Raw genomic sequence first — 25,132 nt, forward strand, 5'->3', positions numbered from 1 at the left:
CCTCATGTGGATGTTCACACTTGGTTTCAGGCAGGGCTCCCCCTCCTTTAAGGTAGCTAGCTGCACCAGCAACACAAGTATGGAGCTGTCCTTGAGCTCAGGAATTTTTATAGGGACTCTGATTGGAGCTGCTCTCCGTAGGGTGGAGGGGGGAGACTCTTTGTTTCTCTTTCCTGCATATTAGCATAGGACAAGTCACAAACTGACTTAGTCTTCCTGTGTGGTCCTGGGTATGGCAGAGGTTGGAATAGAACCCTACCTTACCCCCAGGCCTGCAGCTTAATTACTGTTCTCCCCTTCCCATATACCAGGAAATGCTCAGCTCTTATGCTCTGTCTCAGCTGCAGCAGCTGCTGAGCGGATCACCCCCACCTCTGATCACTGCTGCCTCACTGCAGGAAGAGAGCTGCCCTGGCTGTTCTGCTAGGCAAGAAGCGTGATAGGGAACCTGTAGCAGGATTGTTACTCTGTTTTGGCTCTATGGGGAAGCAGGGGAGCACCAATAACAGGATCGTTCATGGTTTTCCAGTCATAGAAATGAAGGAGCAGTTGACTCTGAGATCAGCCCTTCATTGGTGCAAAGACCCGCCCCTCCAGTAAATTAAACAGGGGCAGAGGGGGAGGACACAGATCAGTTTTGCTGTAGGGAGGAGAGTGCAGAGCGCAGCTTAGGATCAGTGGGTGGTCTCAGTGGGGTAAGTGACCGGCTGGAGTCCTAGAGGAAACTAAAGAATGGTAACAGCAATGGGACTGGGAGTCTGTGGAGGGAGGGGATAGAGAATTGGTAGCCTGGGGGCAACAGAATTGGTCAAGAACAGAGGATAGATGCAGGGATACTGGTGGGCAGGGCATAGTGTGATGGAGCATGGCTTCTGGGAGTGCAGGGTATAGTGGGCGCTGAAAAGAGGGAGAAAGAGAAATTGGGCTGGAGAGATGCAATGTATTTGGTGGAAGGGGGGGTGGGAGATGTTCTCTTTTTACTATTTGCTACTACAGACCAGACTGTATTCTCTCATGATATGCTCACCTCAACTTTCTGCAGTGGGTCCTTGTTCAGCAGGCTGGAAGAAAAGGGGTTGTTGCTCCATCTGCAATGGTAGCAGCGGTGGAAGGAGAGGTAATGTTTTCCTGTACAGAGTGATGAGGAGTTGCCCATGGCTGGTCCACTTGTGTGAGGGGAAACTGCCCTTTTTGCTGACTGAAAGGGGAGGTGTTCATATACCATGCAGTCCCAGAGAAGCCTCCTTGATCCTGGATCAGGTTGACAGCACCCACCCTCTCACGCACAGCGTCTAATAAAGGACTGGTTCCTTCATGATCCGCTCTGGGTATCACATTAGTCCCCTTTTTCCAGGGGCATTAGCCAAAGCAGGCTGGATTTTTCCACCTTCCTCACAGCAGGTTTGAGACCCAGCAGGGTAAGGCATGGGGGACTAGGTTACAATGTCAACACATAGGAAGTAAAATTTGTGGCAGAAGTCCAGTGTGGATACTCATGATGAAAGTGATACGGCAATTAGATAACGTGCACTGGAAAAAGATGTAGAGGAAATCATCTCATAAGGGAGCTGAGGAATGAGGGTTCAGGCCTTCTGCATCTCGTACAGTGGTGAGCTGACCCCCTCCTTTTGTAGCCCTCTTAATCCTCTGATGAGGGAAGGGCAGCGAGGTCCCAGCAACAGGATGGCTGGGACCAAGGTTGGGACATATGTGGAAATGATTAAGGAGACAATAAAGACCTGCACTATTCTATTGTTGGGTCCTCCCAGATATTACAAGTGAATAATGTTGTGGTTTAATTAGGCCACATTCATTGCCTGCTGTCCATCTTCTAGCATGGCTGGGCAATGGCTGATGACAGGTTTGCAGCAGGGTTGCCTGACCAGTGTGGGCATGGATTTTTTTCACTCTAACAGCTTAGAGTGATAGCTTAGTGGATAGAGCACTTCAGTGGGTCTAAGGAGCAGAGCTGGTTGGAAAATTTTAATTGAAACAGTTTTCTGTCACAAAATGCTGTTTCAATGAAACTGAAAGTACTCATGAAATTGTATCTATTTCAATGCAAATTCCTGTGAAAACCAATTTTCCTGAAAATGTGTTGAACTCTTCCATTGCAGCAGAAACAGGAGATGCTTTGATCTAGAAAATAAGATGGTTCAGTCTGTACTATAGCAGCTACCCTTAATGTTTTTATCAAATAGATTTTCATTTATATCATTATGACATGGCATATATTATGTACTACTGCTACTGAGATGTCATGAAATAATGGGAAAAGAATATAAACATGAAAAACCATTAAAATAGACATTTAAACGTTTGACATATTTTTGAAATTTTCATTTAAAAATGAAATTTTCTAAATGGAATTTTTCAGAATTTTCATCAGCTCCACTGAGACCCTAGGTTCAGGTCCTGCCACACTCATAGTCTTCGAGTGTGACCATTGGCAAGTTTCTTTCTGTATTCTATGTCTCAGGCCCCCTTTAATACTTCCCTACCATCCAGGGGGTATTCTGAAGAGAAAATCCACTAACAGTTGTAGTGGGCAGATACCATGATAAGGGCCACACACGTCTCTCTAGGATAATGCTATAAATTATCCATCTGGGTAGAGTTGTATAATGCCACCTGTTAAGGGTATGGATACATCTACAGGACGGCCCTGCAACAACATTATAGGGAAGGGAATCCTTGTCCATGCGGCTCAGACTGTCTCTGGATGGACACATGTCCCCTCCATAAGCTGCCTTCCTCCCAGGGGAGGCAACCTAGCACCTGCCAAGAGGCAGCAATTGACTCTGCCACTTGCTATTCTGCCTCTGAGACTGGGCTTCCCCTCCGGGTATGCTTGCACTTGGAGCCAGGAGTCTGATGGCAGAGACAGACCCACACAGCTCAACCAGTGGGATGGGCTAGTCACCCTGAGTATGTGCCTGTTGTCTCATCTGGGTACGTGTCCGGCTGCCTGTGCTGCTGCACTCTGTTTTTATCACAGTAGCTTGATCAGAGCTAGCCCTGTGTTATGCCTCTTTGAGCTGGGGGTCACCAACCCCAGCTCCAAGTGCAGGCATATACATTAGGAAAAAGGATGTACAAGGAGATAGCTAAAGCGCTGCAGTATCCTAGAATAGACAGGGCAATATATTAGCAATCACCTTTTATACCATGCCATTTTGCCTAATGTCCCCTACCTTATCTGGGGGGCGGGGGGTCTGGACCCACTTTAATCCACCCCTTAGGTCACAGGTGTTGTGTGCCTGGAAACTGCTCTGGATGCTAAGAGTTAAGGGAGATGGGGAAGACCATCCTTATATTTTTATGTAACTTACCTTTATCCGTTCACTTTGGGCTATTGAGATAGAGAAGTATGAATCCAGAAAATGTTTCATTTCCAAGCCAAAGAGGAATGAAATGTATTTTGTTAAATAGTCTGAAACAGGTTCAAACATGTCGTGCTACAGAGTAACTGGTAAGAACAATGGTTGACGTTCAGGTCCCTGTATACAGGGGCCTAGGACAGGTCATCTGCTGTTCATTGAGTTATTATCCTGATGGATATTTTTATGCAGCTCACGGTCGCAAAGTGCTTAGGGAAAGACAGAGCTAGATGCCTTCTACAGGTTTTAAAGCAGAGGCCTATCAGATTTAACAGACTAGGTGTGCTAACAAATGACAAACTTGCTGCTGGTGATCTGCCACATATAGAAACTTTGATAAAAAGTCTGGCAACACTTTGATTTATGCTTAAAATCCTGTGAGACTGGAAGGTGCATTTCACTCAGACAGCAGCAGAATTCAGGACAGAACTAACCCCAGCAACAGGAAAGCCCTTCTAACCAACTATTCAGAAAATGGTTATCACAGCTACAATGGAAAGAAAACATTATAACAGGTAAGTTTATTGAACTAATAACTTACCTATACAGACAGCGCAACAAGTGCTGTAACACTTAAGATAAAAGGCCATTAGATTTAGATATAAAATAATAGAGAGAATGAGGGTTGTGCCACTGTACATACTGTTCATATAGAAATGAATCAGGAGTTTTATCTAGGTATAAAATCACAGGTCTTCACTGGATAAGACTTACATTTTGCATTCTGAATAAAGAGACTCAGATATGATAAAAATAAGGATGCAGATTTTGCTCAGGGTTCTGACCTCAGCAGAAACTGCATCCATGGAACCGAGTCCACCAGTGCTGCATCCTGCTGATTGCAGGTAGCTGCCATGATCCTGTCCTAATTGTAGAAATGAAGCAATGTTTATCATGGTCAGTGTATTCCTGCCCACTGATTTTCTTTATGGAATCCAGTAGCTATACTAGCTTCTCTTTAAACCTGTAATTCATAAGCCAGACAATCATCTCAATAGAATGAACAGAATCTGAGGAAAAACTCTGTTAGGGAACTGGAGATATTCAAGAATTTTGGATCTGAATGAAAATCCAAGCACAGCCATCTCATCAACCCTCTGAGGTACAAAACTGGCTGTTTCTTGAAGAAACCAACTCTTCTTCTTTGAAAACATGGCACTATGGGTGCCCTACCAAAGGATTATGGTTTTGCTTGGACACTACAAAGCAGTGCTCTCAGGCCTGTGCAGAGCAGCACCTCATGCTTTGAACAGGGGAATATAGAGAGGCACATCGCTCCCACCACTCAGTTTCTTCTCAACTGCCTGCAGCTTCAGACAGAGTCTTCTGCTGTGTGCCATATTCAGCTCCCCGCTTTTTCCTCACTGTAGAAAACTCCCTTTTTAAACTTTAATTTATTTTATTTATTTGTTTAGCACATTTGTGCTCTTGGGTGGGGAGGGGATACCTCCTTCTAGTTTTGGACCTTTCATTTGTTCTGGAGCACAATGTTATGCCTAAAACCTCAGGGTTTAAACCCTGCTAGACCTGTCACAGATCTTTTCCCCACGGTGATGGACACTCAAGTTTCCTGAGGTGTTTGGGGGCCCCCCCATATCCCCTCAAAGAGTAAAGTCTGTCTGTCTGTCTCTGGCCAAAGGCAGGTCCAAAAAAGATAGGGAGGCTAGACTAAAGCTCCGTAATGGAACGTGCTCTAACTTCAGAGGGGTCCACTGCCCCTTCCACCCCTCAGCACATCATCCTCAATGTCACAGGCTGTTTCGGTTACTATTACAGCTTTGTCTGTGACCGTGGAGGTGAAGACTTGAAAGAACCAGGGAAACAAAGAAAAGGGGTAGATCATCCCATAAGACCCATGCTTGGGAGACCTCATGTCCCTCAAAGGGTACAGTGGATGCTCCAGCTAAGTCCAGTACTGAGGCATTGGCACCGCATAAGAAAAAACCCTTTACTGCCACAGCACCTACTGCAGCGGTACCAACCAATCTCTTGCAGCACTGTGACAACCACAGGGCTATCGCGCATGCCCCCAGTACCAGCCTGTTACCACAGTTCAGGGGGAAGGACCTTGCAACCTCCCTGATACCACAGCAGTCTCCATCCCACAGGTTGATTGTCCCACTTCCGGTACTGACCCAAGTCTTGACTATAGGCTACTAGAATCCTTTTCCTCATTAAAGATTTCTGTCTTCAGAGGATCTTGTAATTTCCGATGAGCCTGAGTCTCCACTGTTACAAAGACCTGTCAGAGCACTCTCACTGGTATAGTCCAGACAGTTGTAAGTTGAGACTTGTCTATGTTTCTAGCATTTGGTGTACCAGCCATGACACCTGAGCTCCCACCCTACTGCTTTAGCTCAGGAGAGGATTCATCCGACTCAAGATTGTGGCACATCTCAACACCAAAGCCCCACAGTCCTCTGATTCCCTTTAATGAAGAAGATCCTGGTACCTTACCAGACATCAGAGGCCCAGAAAGTATGGCTATCTTTGAGGACCCTCCATATATCCCCCTCCGTAGTGGGGTTACTAGGACTTGTGGGGCCATTTTGGCAACCAGTTCTATAGGATGTCAAGAAAAAGAGTGCTACCACCCACTGATACCATACTATCATAACAGAAATCTGCAGGAGTGCAACCTGGTCTTCTTTCCAGACTTTTACCAAACATTATGCCATCTTACCTGCTTCCAGAAATAATACTTCAGGGCTTTGATGATGCAATCTTTCAAAATGTCCTGGACTTACCTCCTCACTGAGTAACTGCTTGGGAGACTCCTCCGGTGGAGCATCCATAGGGACATGGGATTACTTACCTCACAGTAACTTGAGTTCTTTGAGATATTTTGTCCTGCTGGATGTTCCATCTCCCATCCTCCTTCCCCTCTGCTATGGAGTGATGCTTCATGGTCAAGAGAGAACTGAGAGATGGCAGGCTCTCACCTCCTTATATGTCCCCATTTAGGGCACGAGATGCCATTTGGTACAGGTGCAAACCTGCAAATACTACTTTGCAGTCTCCAGTTGAGAGCACACGGTGCGCGCACATCCTATGGTGGCGACCCGTAGAGACAAAATGTCTCAAAGAACTCAAGTTACTTTAAGGTAAGTAACCTCTCCTTCACAATCTCCAGTTGATAGATGAAGAAGATTGTTCTATGTATGAAATTGTCCATTGAAAACTTGATGGGAAAGCTGCAATAGACAGCAGACTTGTTCGCTGGGGGGTTAATATAGAGTCTGTGGTTCAGAAGATGCTTTTGACAAGATCTGTTCTGTTTCTGTTTTTTGTTTTTTTTCTAGGAGCAAAGTCTTGTGCCTCTTTGTCTCCCTCACTGTGGGGAATGCTGCTCCAATTTGAATCCAGACACCAGCTGTTGGCAGAAAACACAATGAGTTTCAATTTCTCTGTTACCTGAATCTCATCCTCAGTGATTCTGACAATATTAGCCATGCCTTATATTACTGACAAGTCCTGATGTCTCTTGGCAGCCGCTCTGATTCACAGAACCTCATGCCGCACAAGATCAGCAGATTCACCATTTCCTGTGAATCATCAGCACTTTCTCAGAATACAAAGTTGTGCCTGATTCTGTCCTAGCAAGAATTGTTGCTGCTGCTCGTTGGGATAAAATCTGTCTGTAGATTTTCCACCAGTTATGGGGCTGCCATTAATACTTCCAAGGTGAATACTTGTGTGTGTGTGTGTGTGTGTGTGTGTGTCTGTGTGTGCACATGCACTTGCGCACACATTTTTCAATGACAAATGGCACAACTGCCTTCTTAGTATATTAATACATTGTATGTACCAGAAAACTTTCCCCCCGTGTTCCAGGGCTACAATTTATGGATGGATTCTTACAGAGTCCCCTGTTTTATTGTTATGCAGGTTAAACCTGGTTCAACTTGTGCCATCTTCAGTTTGGGAGGAATGGGCCTCTCCGTTGTTATTGGCTGTAAAGCAGCTGATGCTTCCTCGATCATTGGGATTGGCATCAACAAAGGCTAAAGAGTTAGGAGCCACTGAGTGCATCAACTCTCAGGACTTCAAGAAACCTTTTCAGGAGGTGCTGGTTGAGATGACCAGCCATGGTGTGGATCAGGGGTAGGCAACCTATGGCACACATGCCAAAGGCGGCACGCGAGCTGATTTTCAGTGGCACTCACACTGCCTGGGTCCTGCCACTGGTCCGAGGGTTCTGCATTTTAATTAATTATAAATGAAGCTTCTTAAACATTTTTAAAACCTTATTTACTTTACATACAACAATAGTTTAGTTATATATTATAGACTTATAGAAAGAGACCTTCTTAAAATGTATTACCGGCATGCGAAACCTTAAATCAGAGTGAAGACTTGACACGCCACTTTCGAAAGGTTGCTGACCCCTGGTGTGGACTATTCCTTTGAAATTACTGGATGCATAGATACTATGGCATGTGAGAGTGGCACATATTTTCTTTGCTCATTAGTGGCCCAATGTTAGAGCAGACTTACTGAATGCAGTAGGTGTTTGTGTATTCTTCACAAGACCCCTAACAAGGAGCCTCCTTATCTGCAGGCCAACCTCAAGATCAGTTCAAGTAAGAGCTCCCTGAAAGAAGGGCTAAGTCTTGGCTGTGTTTTATACAGAGACTATGCTTTTTGCTGTATAAATAAGAGCTGGATAAACTGTATTTTTGATAGGCTAATTTTTTATATATAAAAGTTTTTCCGACTCTAAATAATAGACTTTAGAATTATTTCATCAGGCAAAATGTAGGCTGTGGTACTGAGGGGGAGGTTTTTGTTTCATAACCTGCACACTTCCTCTGTATAATGTCTTTATTCATTTTTTAACCAGGCAGCTGCCTTGGCATCCTGTCACGTGGGCTCTGGGAACTGTATGATGATTCGAACACATCCTTTAGATATCCTTTGGGCCTATGCTGCCGTTCACTGGACATCCCTGGGAAAGGAGTTTTAATGGCGCATGGAGATAAACAAAAGTAGATGAAAATTTCAGTCTTAGTTAACTTGTTCCGTTGCTTGTGAAATGTTTAGTGGCTATTTTATTGATGTATATTATGGAATAAGAAAGTGAATGGTAATTCTACTGCTGCCAGAGTAGAACTTGAAAACCTAAGTTTGCATGACGAAAAAAGCAATTATGCCTATAAATATGGATATGTACATGTGTAACTGCTCGTGCCTAAGCTTGAAAGCTGGCTCATTCAGACACATATTTTGTAAAATATATTATGCACATAGACACTGGACATCATAAAACATTTCCATTTTCTCTTATATGATTTTATTAAATATCTATCTGAATATCTGTGCTAGTAAATACCATGAAAACAGTGTGCGAACTCTAAATGGCTGCTCTGTTCAATCACATTTGTGCTCTCTTTATTTGCTGTTTTAGGAACAGTCTTGCAAATAGATTTTTTACCTCACCCAAATGTTTGGGGAATAGTTGTTCTTCAAGAACAGTGGTGGGCAAACTTTTTGGCTCATGGGCCATATCGGGGTTACGGAACTGTATGGAGGGCTGGGTAGGGAAGACTGTGCCTCCCCAAACAGCCTGGCCTCCTCCTCCTCCCAGTTCATGCCCCCAACTGCCCCCCTCAGAACTTCCGACCCATCCAACCCCCCCTGCTCCTTGTCCCCGACCTTCTCCTCCCGGGACCCTCACCCCCTATCCAACCTCCCTGCTCCCTGTCCCCTGACTGCCCTCCCGATCCCTATCCGCATTCCTGCCCCCTGACAAGCTCCCCCATGGACTCCCACTCACAACCCTCCCTGTTCGCCATCCCCTGACCGCCCTGCCAGACTCTCCACCTCATCCAACCTCTCCCAAATGTTGGCAGTCAGTTCATTCATAAGAATGCTCATACTGGATCAGACCAATGATCCATCTAGCCCAGTATCCTATCTCAGACAGTGTCCAGGATCAGATGCTTTAGAGGGAACTAACAGCACAGGGCAATTTCAAGTGATCCCTGTCATCCAGTCCCAGCTTCTGGTTAGAAGAGGCTTAGGGACACCCAGAGCATGCATTTGTGTTCCTGACCATTTTGACTAATAGACATTTTTGGACCAAATCTCCATGAACTTCTCTAATCCCTTTTTTTGAACCCATTTATACTTTTGGCTGTCACAACATCTCCTGGCAACGAGTTCCACAACATCTCCTTGACTTGATGTGCTGTCAAGAAATATTTCCTTTTGTTTGTTTTTTAACTTGCTGCCTATTAATTTCATTGGGTGACCCCTAGTTCTTGTGTTATGTGAGGTGGTAAATAACACTTTTCTATTCACTTTCTCCACACCATACATGATTTTATAGACCTCTATCATATCTTTGCTTAGCTGTCTCTTTTCTAACCTGAACAGTCCCAGTCTTATTAATCTCTCCTTCTATGGAAACCTGTCCATACCCCTAATTGTTTTTAGTGCCCTTTTCTGCACCTTTTCTGCACCTTTTCGAAGTCTAATATATCTTTCTTGAGATGGAGTGTCCAGATCTGCATGGAGGAATCAAGGTGTGGGTGTACCATGGATTCATTCATTGCATTACATTGCTGACAGGGTTGGGTTAGAAATATGTTTGACAAGAAGCAAGATAGGATTGTTAGAAAAACAAATCAGATGTTAGCTGATCTTTATCTGCATGTCAGCATTTGTAACTAACTACTTTTATTTTATATTTCAGTATTGGCAGCGTCCTCCTTTCTTAAGGTTCAGAGCAATGGGAGGTATATGGGTCTTAACATCTCAACACTTCATATCCCGTATCTACTCCTCACCGGTCTCTTTTTTTTTATTATGATAACATGAAGAGAGCTGTGAAAGGCTTTCAGTGATTCTGACATGGAGAGCTGTGAAAAATGGGCCTGATGAAAGCTGAAAAGATTTGTAGGTTAATAAGGAAGCAACTTTGGGGGTAAAGAATGTTTTAAAATGTATCCTGTAGCCTCAAGGCCTGTGAAATGATGAGAGAAGTGGATCTGTGTCCTGCCATGTGACCTTAAATGAGCTTGATCCTTCTCACTCCACTCCTACCTCTTTATACCTCCAGCTAACCAAATCATGTATGTAGATGAATGTTCCAATAGCCAGAATCTCCAACACTTGGGAACTGTGAGACACCTTGAAATTGTAACTGATCATACCTACATGGATATGAGTAGAGAGGTGACATCTTTTCTTTTGCTCTCTCGTCTTATATCCAGAGATTATAGTCTGTTTTGGTACCAAATGCTAAAGGAAAACCTGACACTATCCTGAAGCTGAACTGTGGTGGGTGCACTGGAGGTGTTAGCTACAAATCCAGTACCAGTCTCAAACCTAGGGACGGATTTCTGTTACCAATCTACCCTGTGCATCAGGTGATCAGGCTGAGGCTGCAGGATCTTTAGGGAAGGAGATGATGGAGCACACCAAGTGTCTTAAGTTTTAAAGCTTTGTTAATAAAATAATAAAATAACAGCAGTGAGTGCTGAGACTGCTCCCTCATCACTCAAAGGGAGCAAGAAAAAGTTAATACCCCAGCCCTAACCCACTTTTATACTCACACACACCCAACCCAAGGCTGGCCAAGCCTGGGTGTAACATAAGAAGAAGAGGGGGAGGGGTGAATGGGAGTTCTTGTTCCATGCACGGGTCCAGGGGTTTGCTGTGATCTCCGACTTGCTTTGGCTCTCGAGAGGGTTTTTAAGTCCTGGGTTTCTTTTGGGGGTGTTTTTGTTTTAGGGCCTTCTGTTTCTTGTGCTCTTTGTACCAGTCAAAACAGGCTTGCTGTGGCCTCCTCAGCGTTCCCAAAATACATCGGCTTCAGAGACTTTGTTCCCCAGCTCCACCGCCTCCCCATTGGCCTTTGTTGTTTTTTTTGCTCTTGCTGTTTTTACTGCAATTTTTGTACCCATGCTCCACTTAGTTCTCTTCTCATGGCTGGACAGCTGCAGACTTTTTCTTGAGCCCATGACTTTGGACCAGGACCAGTGTTTTATCTAGATGGAGCTAGCTGAAGTGTTGAGTTAACCCGTTCTTTGCTTTTTTCCTCTGTCCCCCTTTTGGCCTCTTGCAACCTGCAAAGAAATCCTCCAGTTCACACTCTCACCTTTGACCCTCCCCCGAAATGCCTTGAGATGCTTGCAGCTGCGTTAGCAACATACAATGCTGATTTGCCTCCCCATGGGACCCCCTGAGGGAGGGAGTCCTTGGGCCTGTGACAAACCCTCTACATTACCCAGCTCCAGCACCTAGCCACCTCTCATCTACCCTACAGTACCTCAAAACTTCCCTTTGTTTCTTTTGGTGACCCAAATCCCACGAGCTTTTCTATCACCAAAAGACTGCAGAATACAGTGAGTCGCAGGATGATTTTCTGTGTATTTTGCTGGTCACACAGCACAAATGATTCAGAACTATTCATCTAGTTGGTAAAGCAAAGGCTGAAGAGGTTTTTACAAACCAACATATTGGGTAATTGTAACGTCGTTTTTACTTGTCTTTCTCCACTGTTTATATTAATAAAAAGATTTTTGCCTCAGGGAAAAGCCTTGGGAATATCAGAAAATGCTCACAAGAGCTTCTGGGCTGTTTCATGGCAAAACTGTATTTGTGATCTGCCAATAAATCTGTGCTACTCTGGGGAATAGATTCAGAGGGGTCATTATGTATTACTACAAGGCATATGGGTGCCAAAACAATCAAGATCCCATTTCCATTAAAGATGCAGAAACAAACTACTTTAGAGGTCTGTCAGATGCATGGACTATTGATGCACAATAACAGGCATCATGAGTCATGGCTCTATTTGGAAGAAGAGAGCACGGCAGAAGGAAGGGAAGGTGGGTTAAAGTCTTGGGCTGTAGTGGTGGGAGTGAGGGACCCAAGCAGTGGAAAAGGAAAGATTTCGTGGTTCTGAGATTTTGAAAAAGGTTGTAATGCAAAATAAAAGTGATATTACAGGAGACATTTTTTATTCAGAAAAGATGCTTGAAAGAAGCACGCCTGAGCTTGATTTAACTCAGCTCTGTGTTCTTGACCATTGTGTCAAAATTTACATGGATGTTTATTTTGCTATTTGTTTGCTTAAAAAAAAAAGACAGCACATATGTTGACATTAGGATAAGATTTACCATTGTATTAAAGAACTATACAGCCCAGCATCAAATGTGAAATTTTGAACCTTTAACAGCATAAGCATTACCCTTCCATATTGGTCTGGTATCCTGTCTCTAAAAGCCCCACTAATTTAAGATTGAGAGGGATAAGACGCAGTTGTGACCCTGACAGCATCCAAATTTATCCTCCATGAGCACAATATGTCCAGCCTTGCTCTCCATGACCTCATAGTATCTACAGCCTGCTCTCTGTGATCTTGTGTGAACTCTCTGTGAACTCTCCATGACCCCAGCCTTGCCTCTGTGTCCTCATTTAACCCCTCTGCCTCCAACGCTGCTTTGACCTCATGTGAACCTTCTGCCTTCTAATTGAACCTCAGTGAATGGTACAGGACCCCAGCCTTGCTCTCTGTACCCTGTTTGACTCCCCTGCATCTACACTGGTCCTCATTGACCACTCCGTGACCCCACACTAAATCAAGCACTGCTCTATGTGACCGCAGGTGAACCCCCTGCCTGCAAATAAAACCTCATGAAATCTCATTGACCAGCCTGCCTCTTTGTGTCCTCATTTGACCCCTTTGCATCCAAATGGATTTCCCATTGACTGCTCCATGACCCCTCAGTGCCTTCGCCCTCATATGAACCCTCTGTCTGCTAATTGAACCTCTATGAAATCTCAATGACCCCAGCTTTGGTCTTTGTGTCCTCATTTGACCCCCTTCATCTAAATTGATCCTCAGTGACCTTCCCATGACCCCACACTACCTGAAGCCCTGGTGTGTGTGACCTCAGGTGAATCCTCTCCCATCAAATAAAACCTCATGACCTCTCAATGACCCCAGCTTTGGTCTCTGTAGCCTCATTTGACCCCCTCTGCATCTAAATGGATTTCCCATTGACCACTCCATGACCCCTCAGCGCCTCCTCCCCTGCTGTGACCTCATATGACCCCTCTGCCTTCCAGTTGAACCTCTGTGAACTCTCTATGACCCCAGCCTTGGTCTCTGTGTCCTCATTTGACCTCTCTGCATCTAAATTGATTCCCATTGACCCCTTCATGACCCCTCACTGCCTCCTGCCCTGCTCTGTGTGCCCTCATATGAACCCTCTGCCTTCAAACTGAACCTCTGTGACCTTTCTATGACCCCAGCCCTGGTCTCTGTGTCCTCATTTGACCCCTCTGCAGCCAAATTGATTCCCATTGACCTCTCCATGACCCCTCACTGCCTCCTCCCCTGCTCTGTGTGACCTCATATGAACCCTCTGCCTTCAACTTGAAACTGCATGACCTCTCAGTGACCCCCCAGCACTGGTGTCTGTGTCCTCATTTGACCCCTCTGCATCCAAATTGATTCCCATTGACCACTTCATGACCCCTCAGTGCCTTCTCCCTTGCTCTGTGTGACCTCATATGAACCCTCTGCCTTCAAACTGAACCTTTGTGAATTCTCCATGACCCCAGCTTTGGACTCTGTGTCCTCATTTGACCCCTCTACAGCCAAATTGATTTCCCATTGACCTCTCCATGACCCCTCACTGCCTCCTCCCCTGCTCTGTGTGACCTCATTTGAACTCTCTGCCTTCAAACTGAACATCTCTGAACTCTCCATGACCCCCAGCCTTGGTCTCTGTGTCCTCATTTGACCCCCTGCATCTAAATTGATCCCCACTGACCTCTCAAAGACCCCAGGCAACCTCCAGCCCTGCTGTTTGTGACCTCATGTGAACCCTCTACTTGCAACTAAAAACCACATGAACTCAGCATTGGTCTCTGTGTCCTCATTTAACCCCTCTGCATCTAAATTGATCCTCATTGATCTTCCCATGACCTCACACTACATCAAGCCCTGCTGTGTGTAACCTTATGTGAACCCTCTGCCTTCAAATAAAACTGCATGAATGCTCAGTGACCCCACAATTGGTCTCTGTGTCCTCATTTGACCCCTTTGCATCCAAATTGATTCCCATTGACCTCTCCATGACCCCTCAGTGCCTCCTCCCCTGATGTGTGTGACCTCATATGAACCCTCTGCCTTCAAACTGAACCTCTGTGAAATCTCAATGACCCCAGCCTGCCACTCTGTGTCCTCAGCTGACCTGTCTGCAGCTAACTTGATCTTCATTGACCTCTTCACGACCCCACACTACTGCAAGCCCTGCTTTGTGTGACCCTGTGTCTTAAATTAAACCTTTCTGACTTCTCAATGATCCCAGACTGCCTTTCTGTGTCATTTGACCCGTCTGCATCTAAAATGATACCCATTGACCTCTCGATGACCCCCAGACAACCGCCAGCCCCAGAGTGTGTGACCTCTTGTGAACCCTGGGTCTTAAATTAAGCCTCAATGATCCCAGCCTTGGAATCTGTGTCATTTGACTCCCTCTGAGTCCAAATTGATCCCCAATGACCTCTCCATGACCCCCCAGTGCCTCCAGCCCTTCTGTGATCTCATGTGAACCCTCTGCCTGCTAATTGAACCTCTGTGACCACTCCATGACCCCAGCCTTTTCTCTGTGTCCTTATTTGATCCCTCTGCATCCAAATTGATTCCCATTGACCTCTGTGTGACCCAGTAGTATGTGGAACCCGGTATTCTGTGGCATCATGTGAACCCTCTTCCTTCAAATGAAACCACATTGAATTCTCCATGACCCCAGCCTTGGCCTCTAGGTCATTTTACCCTCTGAGTCCAAATGGATCCCCATTGACCTCCCCTTAACCTCCCTAGTGCCTCCAATTCTGCTGTCTCTGCCTTCATGTGAACCGTATGTCTTTTCAAACTGTGCCTCTGTGAATGCTCTATGACCCCAGCCTTGTTCTCTGTATCCTTGCATGTCCCCTTTGCGTCCAATTTGAGCCTCATTGACCTCTATATAAACCCCACTATATACTATCCCTTTCTCTGTGTCATGTGACCCTACTGAATGTAAAATGATCTGCAGTGTGTTCTGTGCCAGCCCCCATTGGCTCCAGTTTTCACTCTTTGTGACCCCACTACCTCTGAGTTGACCCTGGGTGACGTCTTGAAGGCCCCCACTACCTCCAGTCCTGCTTGCTCTGGCATCATTTACCCCACTGCCTGCACATCTGTCCTCATTGATCTGTTCATGACTCTCTCTACCTCAAGTCTTTTTGCCACGACCGCCCCCCAGTATTCCCTGATTGAATCCCTGCTCCTACCAAGCTTTTCATCAGTAATCCCTGTCTCCATTTCCTCCAGACTTGCTCTCCTTGACCCCTCTGTGACCCTGACAGCCTCCCTATGTCCCCTGCATGACACAATTAACTCCAGACTCACCCTTCTAGGCCCCGCCTTGCCTCTAGACTCTTCTGCCCTTACTCCTGCATAGCCTATTGCCTCTTGACCTGCCATTGTAACCTATGCATAGTAAACAGAAACATGCTAGGGAGGCAACCAAGTCACAAGTGCCTATTCCAGCACCTGAGAACATGGGTTTGATTCCACTGGAGACTCCTTTAGTTGAGGCTTTGCAAGGGACTTGCTCTGTTATCTCACTGCCCTAGCTAGGGGGGCCATAAAGGCGATGTGAGTCAGGGTGATTGAAGAATGCAGGCATCAATCACACTACTTTTTGCATGGAAGGCAATGGCTCTATCATTTGGACTCAGACCCCTAACTGGAGACTGTCCTCACCACACCCATGTCATGCTGGAGGCCACAAAGTTCCCTTGGGATCCTGTTGCTCCTTTCCAAATAGTCACAGGATGCATGCTTCTTGTGAGCTGAGTAGAGTGTAGTGCTAATAGTGCCTGTGTTGTGGGTTTGACTCCTCCTGATGGTCACTCGGGAGAGTGGCTTTTGCTCTTTTGCCTGACTGCTATGGGAAGAGGGGGCAAAAAAAGGGAAGGATATGAGCTGGCTACCTTGGAGGGAGTTGGGGAAAGTCCTTGCCCCACTATCTGGAGGGCACAGGCATCACTCCCCCTGCTGCGAGAATGCTGGCCTCCATCCTGCTGCCACTCATATGAAAAGTGAACGTTCAACCACTGGAGCTAATTCCCCAGCTCTCAGCCAGCATCCGCTATTGCAAAGCAAACAAGGGCCAGAGCCGAGCAGCTTTCAACCCCACTATGGCTTGCTTCTTGGGAGGCCAAGTGAGGAAAAGGATCACTGGAGATGCTCAGCCCCATGGCTGACAACAGCTTCTAAACAGAAAGAGCAAAGGGCCTGCATCCCACCCTGCCAACCTCCTATAGTGGCTCAGGGGCTGGACTAGGTTACCTGCTGAGGTGCCTTCCAGCCCTACATTTCTATGACTATGACTCCATAAACATGCATTGCTGAACTGTGGTGTGATGACACTGATCAATGGGACCCCATCAGACTAGGTACAATCTATACACGGAGGGCAGATTAGGTCACATGGGGGGGGGGTTACATCTGAAACTAGAGACTAGATGTAGAACTCCATATTCTGAGAGCCAATAGTAGCATTATGTCAACAGGCAAAAGGAGGTGGTAGTGCTCCCTCTGAGCAGATTGTCAACTTACAGTAGTGTCAGTACACTGTGATTTATGAAAGTACAGATCGATATTTTTGATCTCTCCACCTGTTTAGGAGGGCGGGAAAAACACAAACTTTGAATTAGTTAACTTTACTTTCAACCCTGGTACATTTACACACACTTTGCAGTAGAGATCACAAGAGAACATGCAAAGCAAGAAACAATTAGAAAACTAGTTTCATACATTTAATGAAATGTTACAGTAACAGAAGGTCATTATTCAGTTTGAATGGGAAACCCATGCTAACAAAAGCATTACTTTTTTCATCTGATAAATGTCTTCTCAGTTTACATCTTTGTTTCAGTAGAAGTCCTCTGTGTATCGCACTCAAGTTATGTGCTGTTGGTTGCAGCTTAGTTGGTACTTGTGCTTGATCAAGTTGTGGATTCCAGAAAGAGGCAGAGGAGCCTTGATTAAAAAGCAACTAGAAGAAGGCAGACAATGCTGCTGCAGAGCATACTGGGAGAGGTTCCACGAGAGCTCTTGTAATTACTTGATGGAATGGTTAATTTAGTTTAATTCTGAATAACTTGGAAGCAGACCCATCTCTAGGATAACCTCCTTCCTACATGCTCTGCTCTCTTTCACACACCTCAAAAATGATTCCTAAATACATTCAGATGTTTCCAGGTTCAGATAGGCCCAATTTACACAGCTCTAGAAGCAAAGACTGTAAAAACATATTAATAAAATTTTGACTAACGGGAAGGAGTCAGACAGGAGATTCTGGAGAAGCGCTGTGTTGCTCACACCCGATTCCTTATCACTCAGGGATTTAAAACAACAGAATGCTGCAAATACTGAAACAGAAGATGGAAGAACTAATGTTTGCCAAACAATGCTCCACATACATCAAGACGTACTTCGTACACATAAATCATGCCCTATATATGGTGGCAGTGGTGGGATCATATCAAAAGCATAATTCCCAAATCTGGACCTTAGCGTCCAAAAATCTGGGTGCCTGCATGAAACCTCTAAGCTTAATTACCAACTTAGATCCGATAGCCTGCCACCAGACAGGAATTACAGTGCCTGTCTCACTCTGGTCTCCCCAAAACCTTCCCTGGGGAGCCCCCAAGACTCAGATGCCCTGAGTCTACAACAAAGAGAAATAACCCACTTCCCTTCCCCCTCTCTCTCCCACCCAGAATTTCCTCTCTGGGCTAACCTGAGAGTTCTGATCCAAACTCTTTGAATCTAATCCCCTTCCCAGAGCACACAGATTCAAGGAAAACAAGAGAGATTCTACCTCTCCCCATCACGTCTCCCTCCACCAGTCCTAGTGAGTTATCCCAATTCCCTGGGATAAAACAAGGAAACAAGAAAGAAATCCAACAGTTTAAAAAGAAAGCTTTATATAAAAAGAAAGAAAAAGACATAAAAACATGATCTCTGCATAAGGTGACAATACACAGGGCTATTGCTTAAAAGAAAAATATGATAAACAGTCTTATCAAAAGATATCCAAATAAAACATTCCAGCAAACTACACACATGTAACATACAAAAAAAAAAAATAACAGCCTATTGTTTTTCTACCTTTGTACTTACAACTTTGAAACTGAAGATTAGAAGCTTGAAGATAGAAAAGATTCCTCTCATAGCTGAGAGCCAGACAAAAGACACAGACACAAAACACTCTCTCCCTCAGCTTTGAAAAATCCGGTTTCCTGATTGGTCCTCTGGTCAGGTGTTTGGTTCTCTTTGTTAACCCTTTACAGGTAAAAGAAACATTAACCCTTAGCTATCTGCTTATGACAGCACCTAAATTAAGTATTTAGATTCTTAACTTAGTGGCCTGATTTTCAGAATTTCCAAGCACTCATAATTCTCACAGTGACGGGCCACTGTCTTTCTATTTACACCATTTATATGACTAGGGTCCTACCACATTCATGGCCCATTTTTATCAATTTCATGATCATAGGATTTAAAAAATTGTAAATTTCATGATTTCAACTATTTCAATCTGAAATTTCATGGTGTTGCAGTTGTAGGGGTTCTGACTCAAAAAGGAGTTTGGGGGGCACAACGGTACTGTAGTGAGCGTTGTGGTACTGCTAACCTTACCTCTGCACTGCTGCTAGTGGCGGCGCTGCCTTCAGAGCTGGGCAGCTGGAGAGCGGCAGCTCCTGGCCGGGAGCCCAGCTCTGAAGGCAGAGCCACTGCCATCATCAGCGCAGAAGTAAGGATGCCATGGTATGGTATTGCCACCCTTACTTCTGCACTGCTGCCTGCAGAGCTGGGCCCTGTCATCAGCTGCCACTCTCTGGCCACCCAGATATCTGGAGGGCAGTTCAAATCCTTAATTGATTTTATCCAAAGGTAAAGTGTGGGTTATTAATGCATTTGCATTACTTTTCTTGTTAATGTAATTAGACATCAGCTTTGGAAGAGAGTTTTTCAACTTCCACCCTTTTAAAAAAACAATATAAAAAACAACCAGTGCTCTATCAGTATACAGCATATGGCAATATAAACAAGAGAAAATTTTGTACAATGTGACATGCCTGATACCCATTTGAGATGATGGATGGGAAGAAAGGTCAAGTTTATAGGCTGAAGATGGCTTTAGCTGCAGATGTGTTTAAAATAAGAATTAATTCTAATTCACAAGGAAGTGTAGTGCATTGGCAAATTGGGCTCAAATCTGGGAGCTGTAATGAGCTCACAGGACTGAGAGTATGAGGACTCAGTTTGATCCTTTGTGTTTTGTTTCCAAGATTTTTGCTACCGAGACCAGCAGCACCAGTTTTTCCAAACCATTTCAAATAAAATGATTCAAATCACGGATTTTAATTATGATTTAAATCAGCAAGCAGTAAACCTTGATTGAAATAATGAATTTTAATCTTGTTTTCATTTGTATTTTTTTGTTATTTTGCTAAACAATAGCTGATATGCAATGGTTGGTAAAAATTAAAACAAACTGATCTGCAACTAAATAAATAGAGCCTTTACACTAAATTTGGTACTACTTTTTGCTAACCAGAAGGATACACTAAAGCTATACTCATTCATTTAGCTTAACATACATTTGTTCAGATTCTTAATTTTTAAATGTTTATGTTAGAAATGGTGAATGATGTGTTTCTTATTTGTTGGATGATTAATTTTTTTTATTTGTGATTTGTGTCAAGCTGTTTGGATGGAAACTGGAATTCAAAATAGAAATGTGCAGAAACAGCATTTAATTCTTTTATTACTTCAGTGAGCTGGGAACATAAGAAACAAAGTTATCCAAACATTTGCATTTAAAACTGATTTACTAAACTAAAAAAGTATGATCTACAGTTAATGAATTGAAACGATTCTTTCTAGTCACCATGTCCTTCAAGGTTTTAGGACTCGTAGAATTTCATCCTCTCACACTGAATTTTTATTCATAGATAGGAAGAGGAAAACAAATTTTTCTGCTTTTTCAACTTCCCACTCATTTCTTAACTTTGAATGAACTGGTCATTGAACCGAACTAGGTGAATAAACTCACATGAAATATATATAATCCGTGCACCTGCAGAAGAGGTTACTGCTGTCAAAAACTGGGTTAATCGTTCAAAAAACTCTGGTTGCAGATGTTTAGCCAGTGACTTGAACGATTTCATTGGTTTGATTTTCTTTGAGACTTCAGCAGCTAACGTGTACTGCTCAATATTAATTTATTAAATGTAAATTATTTTACATATGTTATCACAGGTTCAAATGTACTTTTAAATAGGTTTATTTTTAAAAAGAAAAATGCATTTAATTTAAATAAAAATCCAATTTAAATTAAAAAATCTGGTGGAATGTGCTGTCAGCTGGGGGTGGGAGTTGTCTCCTCATGAAATCCCTGTAATTCGTTGTTAGTCCCTGGAAAAATCATGGAGCAGATCTTCAAGGAACCCATTTTGAAGCACTTGGAGGAGAGGAAGGTGACTAGGCACAGTCAACATGGATTCACCAATGGCAAGTCGTACCTGACCAACTTGATTGCCCTCTGTGATGAGATAACTAGCTCTATGGATATGCGGAAAGCCATGGACATGATATATCTTGACTTTAGCAAAGCTTTTGATACGGTTTTCCATAGTATTCTTGCCAGCAAGTTAAAAAAATAGGGATTGGACTATAAGGTAGATAGAAAGCTGTCTAGATCATTGGGCTCACTCAACGGGTAGTGATCAACGGCTCGATGTCTAGTTGGTAGCTGGTGTCAAGCGGAGTGCCTCAAGGGTCAATCCAGGGGCTGGTTTTGTTCAACATCTTCATTAATGATCTGGATGATGGGATTAATTGTACCCTCAGCAAGTTTGCAGATGACACTAAGCTGGGGGCAGAGGTAGATACACTGGAGGGTAAGGATAGGGTTCAGAGTGACCTAGAGAAATTGAAGAATTGGGCTGCAAAAAAAAATCTGATGAGGTTCAACAAGGACCAGTGCAGAGTCCTGCACTTAGGCAGGAAGAATCCCATGTACTGCTACAGGCTGGGGACCAACTGGCTAAGTGGCAGTTGTGCAAAAAAGGACTTGAGGATACAGTGGACGAGAAGCTGGATATGAGTCAACAGTGTGCCCTTGTTGCCAAGAAGGCTAACGGCATACTGGGCTGCATTAATAGAAGCATTGCCAGCAGATCGAGGGAAGTGATTATTCTCCTCTATTTGGCACTGGTGAGGCCACCTCTGAAGTATTGCGTCCAGTTTTGAGCCCCCGACTATGGAAAGGATGTGGACAAATTAGAGACAGTCCAGCAGAGGGCAACAAAAATGATTAGGGTGCTGGGGCACATGACTTACGAGGAGAGACTGAGGGAACTGGGCTTATTTAATCTGCAGAAGAGAAGAAAGAGGGGGGATTTGATAGCAGCCTTCAACTACCTGAAGGGGGATTCCAAAAAGGATGGAGCCAGGCTGTTCTCAGTGGTGGCAGAAGCAGCAATGGCCTCAAGTTACAATGGGGGAGGTTTAAGTTGGATATTAGGAAACGCTATTTCACTAGGAGGGTGCTGAAGCACCGAGGGTTACCTTGGGAGAGTGGAATCTCCATTCGTAGAAGTTTTTAAGGCCTGGCTTGAGAAGACTCTGGCTGGGATGATTTAGTTGGGGTTGGTCTTGCTTTGAGCAGGGGGTTGGACTAGATGACCTTCTGAGGTATCTTCCAACCCTGGTATTCTATGATTCTATGTTTTGTCCCTATTGGGGCTCTACCTCCCCATTTCCTTCTCTTCTGCTGTGGAGTCTCTGGCTCTACAGCCCAGATGGAACTGAGTGATTGCAGGCTTGCACCTCCCTATATCCCCCTCATTCAAAGCACGAGGCATGGCTCTGCACAGATGCGAGCCCTTTGCAGTGCGTGCACATCCGCCCGTGGAGCACTCTCCTTCACTGTTATTAATCAACAGGACAGACACACAAAGGGGAGTAAAGAGGATTAGCATTAGAGGCCATAGCTCCAAAACAACAAACCACAGCCTGCACAAGGCACCTCTGCTCAGCTATATCTCAGGCCCCTGACTTCTCAAGTAAAAAGGGGCAATGCTTGAAGAGGAATTGTTTTCAGCTCATGGCTATTTTTAATGCAAAAAAAAGATCACATTAATCTTGTATTATCTGCTCTCAGATCCTATAATTGAAAAGGTGAACAGAGGAAAAAAATAGAAAGACACAAATCTTTCTAAAACTCTACAAAGGGAAGTCAAAATGGTCAACGAAGATGAAAGATTTAATTTAATTTTGTTTTTATTATAAAAGTAAAATAAAAATAAGCATTTAAAAAGCACAAATTTCCTCTGTGAAAGGAATTGATCTAAAAAGAATATTTACAATAGTAAAGTGACAAACTTTTTAAAGCTTTGAATGATTATAGTCACCAGAGTTAAATTTAAATACATTCACTGAAATATACATGATTGCTTTTTTGTAGTTTTTTAAAAATTGCAACAATGACTACTTTGAGAAAACCACAATTTGTCTTTAACATCAGGGGAATTCTTTTAAGAGTTGTATGAGCTCCCCTTTCCATGTAGCTGTGCTGTATAACTGGGGAATGGGTTGCTAGAAGATGCATCCTCGATTGCTCTGTGTGCAGTACATCTTTTATGAATGGTGAGTTGGTGTTCAACATTATCAAGAAGTAGCAACGTCCATCCCATACAGAAAATTCTGGCAACCAGAAAAGCTCATTCAGTTACATCATCCGGTTCTATGCACTATGCGGCACTGGTTACTGGTTCTGGTAACACTATACTGCTTGTAAATGAACAAAACTAAAAGTACTTAAACAAAGAAAGAAGCAATGTTCATGAGTCATGTTCTCAAATCTTGAACACTTCAGACAGGTATTTTCCAGTGCACTTTTGACTGTAAAATCACTTCTGCTGGAGAGAATTACACAGGCATATTTTTAACTGTTATTTTGGTTCATGTAATTGCATGTTACTAACTGGTTACATTTTGCCTTGAACTGAGCCTTCTTGTTCATATCCCAGGGCCATTTTGCTAAGTGTTATCGATGACTTGCTGTTAAGGGACTCAGAGTAAGTGAAGCTAAGTCTGCGGAAGGAGGTCTCCACGCCGCTATCGCACATGCTTTCATTGTCTTGCAATTTTACATTATAAAGTTCACCTGAGAAAGAAAACAGAAAAGAAGACACATTTGTTTTTCATCCTGCACTATAAACATTATAAGCTAGTTTAATGTCCTCAAGAGCCATGAGAAATACTCTCTAATAGACAAAGGCACTTGTAAAGTACAATCAAAATACTGCAATTTTTGGGTTCAGTACTGCAGTAGGAAGGTGTTGGTTGTTCTTGCTCAGGAACTGACCAAAGCCTACTTACTTTGATGTCCTTCTATCACACTATGCTGATTGAGTCTGCAGGGTTGTTTAGTGGCGAAAAATGGGTATCAGTGGTGGGAGGATGGATAGGGTTTGATGCCTGGTATTTAAGTGGGATCCCACGCAGAATAACTAGCAGCCACATTGATCCATAAAAGTTACTACTATCTTCACACTGGTAATGCCCATAGGAGTACGTTCAGTACCAGGATAAAGGCATGCTGGATCTTAGAAGTATAAACTGATGCTGAACTATAGTGTCCAGGTTGAGGTCTCTTTGTTATTAAGACATCTTTCCATGAAAGAACAAAGGATGGATTGTCAAAATACTTGAATAAATTTGCATCTAGTTAAGGTGAGTATGAAATCTGAAAAGTTCAGCAACAGCTGCCATCTGTGCAAAATCTACAAAGGAATAATTGATTGTTATGTGAGCTGCGTTTCCTCAGTTGAAGGTGCTTATGGCACAGAGACCCGTCATCATTATAAAGCTGGGAACAATGTGCTTGATGCGACTGAAACAGATCATTCAGCACATTTTGGAATTTTTAATATCTTAAATTACTAACTCTTTAAAACACATTTTCAAATCAATGAATAAGGAGTGGCTTATTACTGTGGCTAAGAGGCAAAGCTCTTTCACTGGTGGTGCTGCCAATTTAGATTTGATATTGTAATCTTCAAGAACATAGAGAGAATAATACCTAGTTCTTACATAGCATATACATAGGCATGCAGTCTAAACTGAATGGCACTATAAAATTTAAACTAGCAAAAGTGATGGAAGTGAAACCTGACCAGTTTATCTTGTGTCTCAGTATATACTGTACATGGGCTACGGAGGCAGTGTTAATCAATGAATAAGGCACTAGTCTGGGTGTCGGAAAACTTGGGTTTTATTCCTTGTTCTGAAACTGACGCAGTATGTGACCATAGAAAATTCATTTTACCTCCATCCCTCTGTTTCCCTATAGATAAGATGGGGATAAATGGCACTACCCATCTCCATACAGCATTTAAAATCTGTAGATGACAAGTGCTGTAGAATTGGCAACTATTTAAATTGTAATATCAAGCTGTATAGCCTAACTACTTTGATGAGCAGTTAATGAGGACAAAACACTTAAGTCCAATCAAGATCATAGGAAAAAACTAGTAAAAGAAAACGGAGGCGTTTTGTACAGGGGAGGCTGGACAATGACATGACAGAGTGGATGTTCAAAAATGGGCAAATGAGATAGACTAGTCCCTTGCTGCTGGCAAGGATAAATTAATACCTATGA

General features: G+C 43.7%; 1 protein-coding gene and 1 pseudogene across 5 annotated transcripts in view; one reads left to right on the forward strand and one right to left on the reverse strand.

Annotated features, from left to right (window-relative positions):
• The first annotated feature begins 5,061 nt into the window (after positions 1 to 5,061).
• LOC116826287 (alcohol dehydrogenase 1-like) lies at positions 5,062 to 7,529 on the forward strand (annotated as a pseudogene).
• Positions 7,530 to 22,731: 15,202 nt separating this feature from the next.
• The window catches only part of NFKB1 (nuclear factor kappa B subunit 1), an 82,270-nt gene continuing 79,869 nt past the window's right edge, over positions 22,732 to 25,132 (reverse strand). For 4 of the 5 annotated variants that reach the window (XM_032782939.2, XM_032782938.2, XM_075066225.1 and 1 more), the window contains one exon: positions 22,732 to 23,635. In XM_032782939.2, coding sequence (XP_032638830.1) covers positions 23,457 to 23,635 — 179 coding nt within the window. In that variant the 3' untranslated portion in view covers positions 22,732 to 23,456. The remainder of the gene's footprint in view (positions 23,636 to 25,132) is intronic. The other variant, XM_032782940.2, reaches the window with a different exon arrangement.

This window comes from Chelonoidis abingdonii, chromosome 5, assembly GCF_003597395.2.
Source record: "Chelonoidis abingdonii isolate Lonesome George chromosome 5, CheloAbing_2.0, whole genome shotgun sequence".
NCBI classification, from domain to species: domain Eukaryota; kingdom Metazoa; phylum Chordata; order Testudines; family Testudinidae; genus Chelonoidis; species Chelonoidis abingdonii.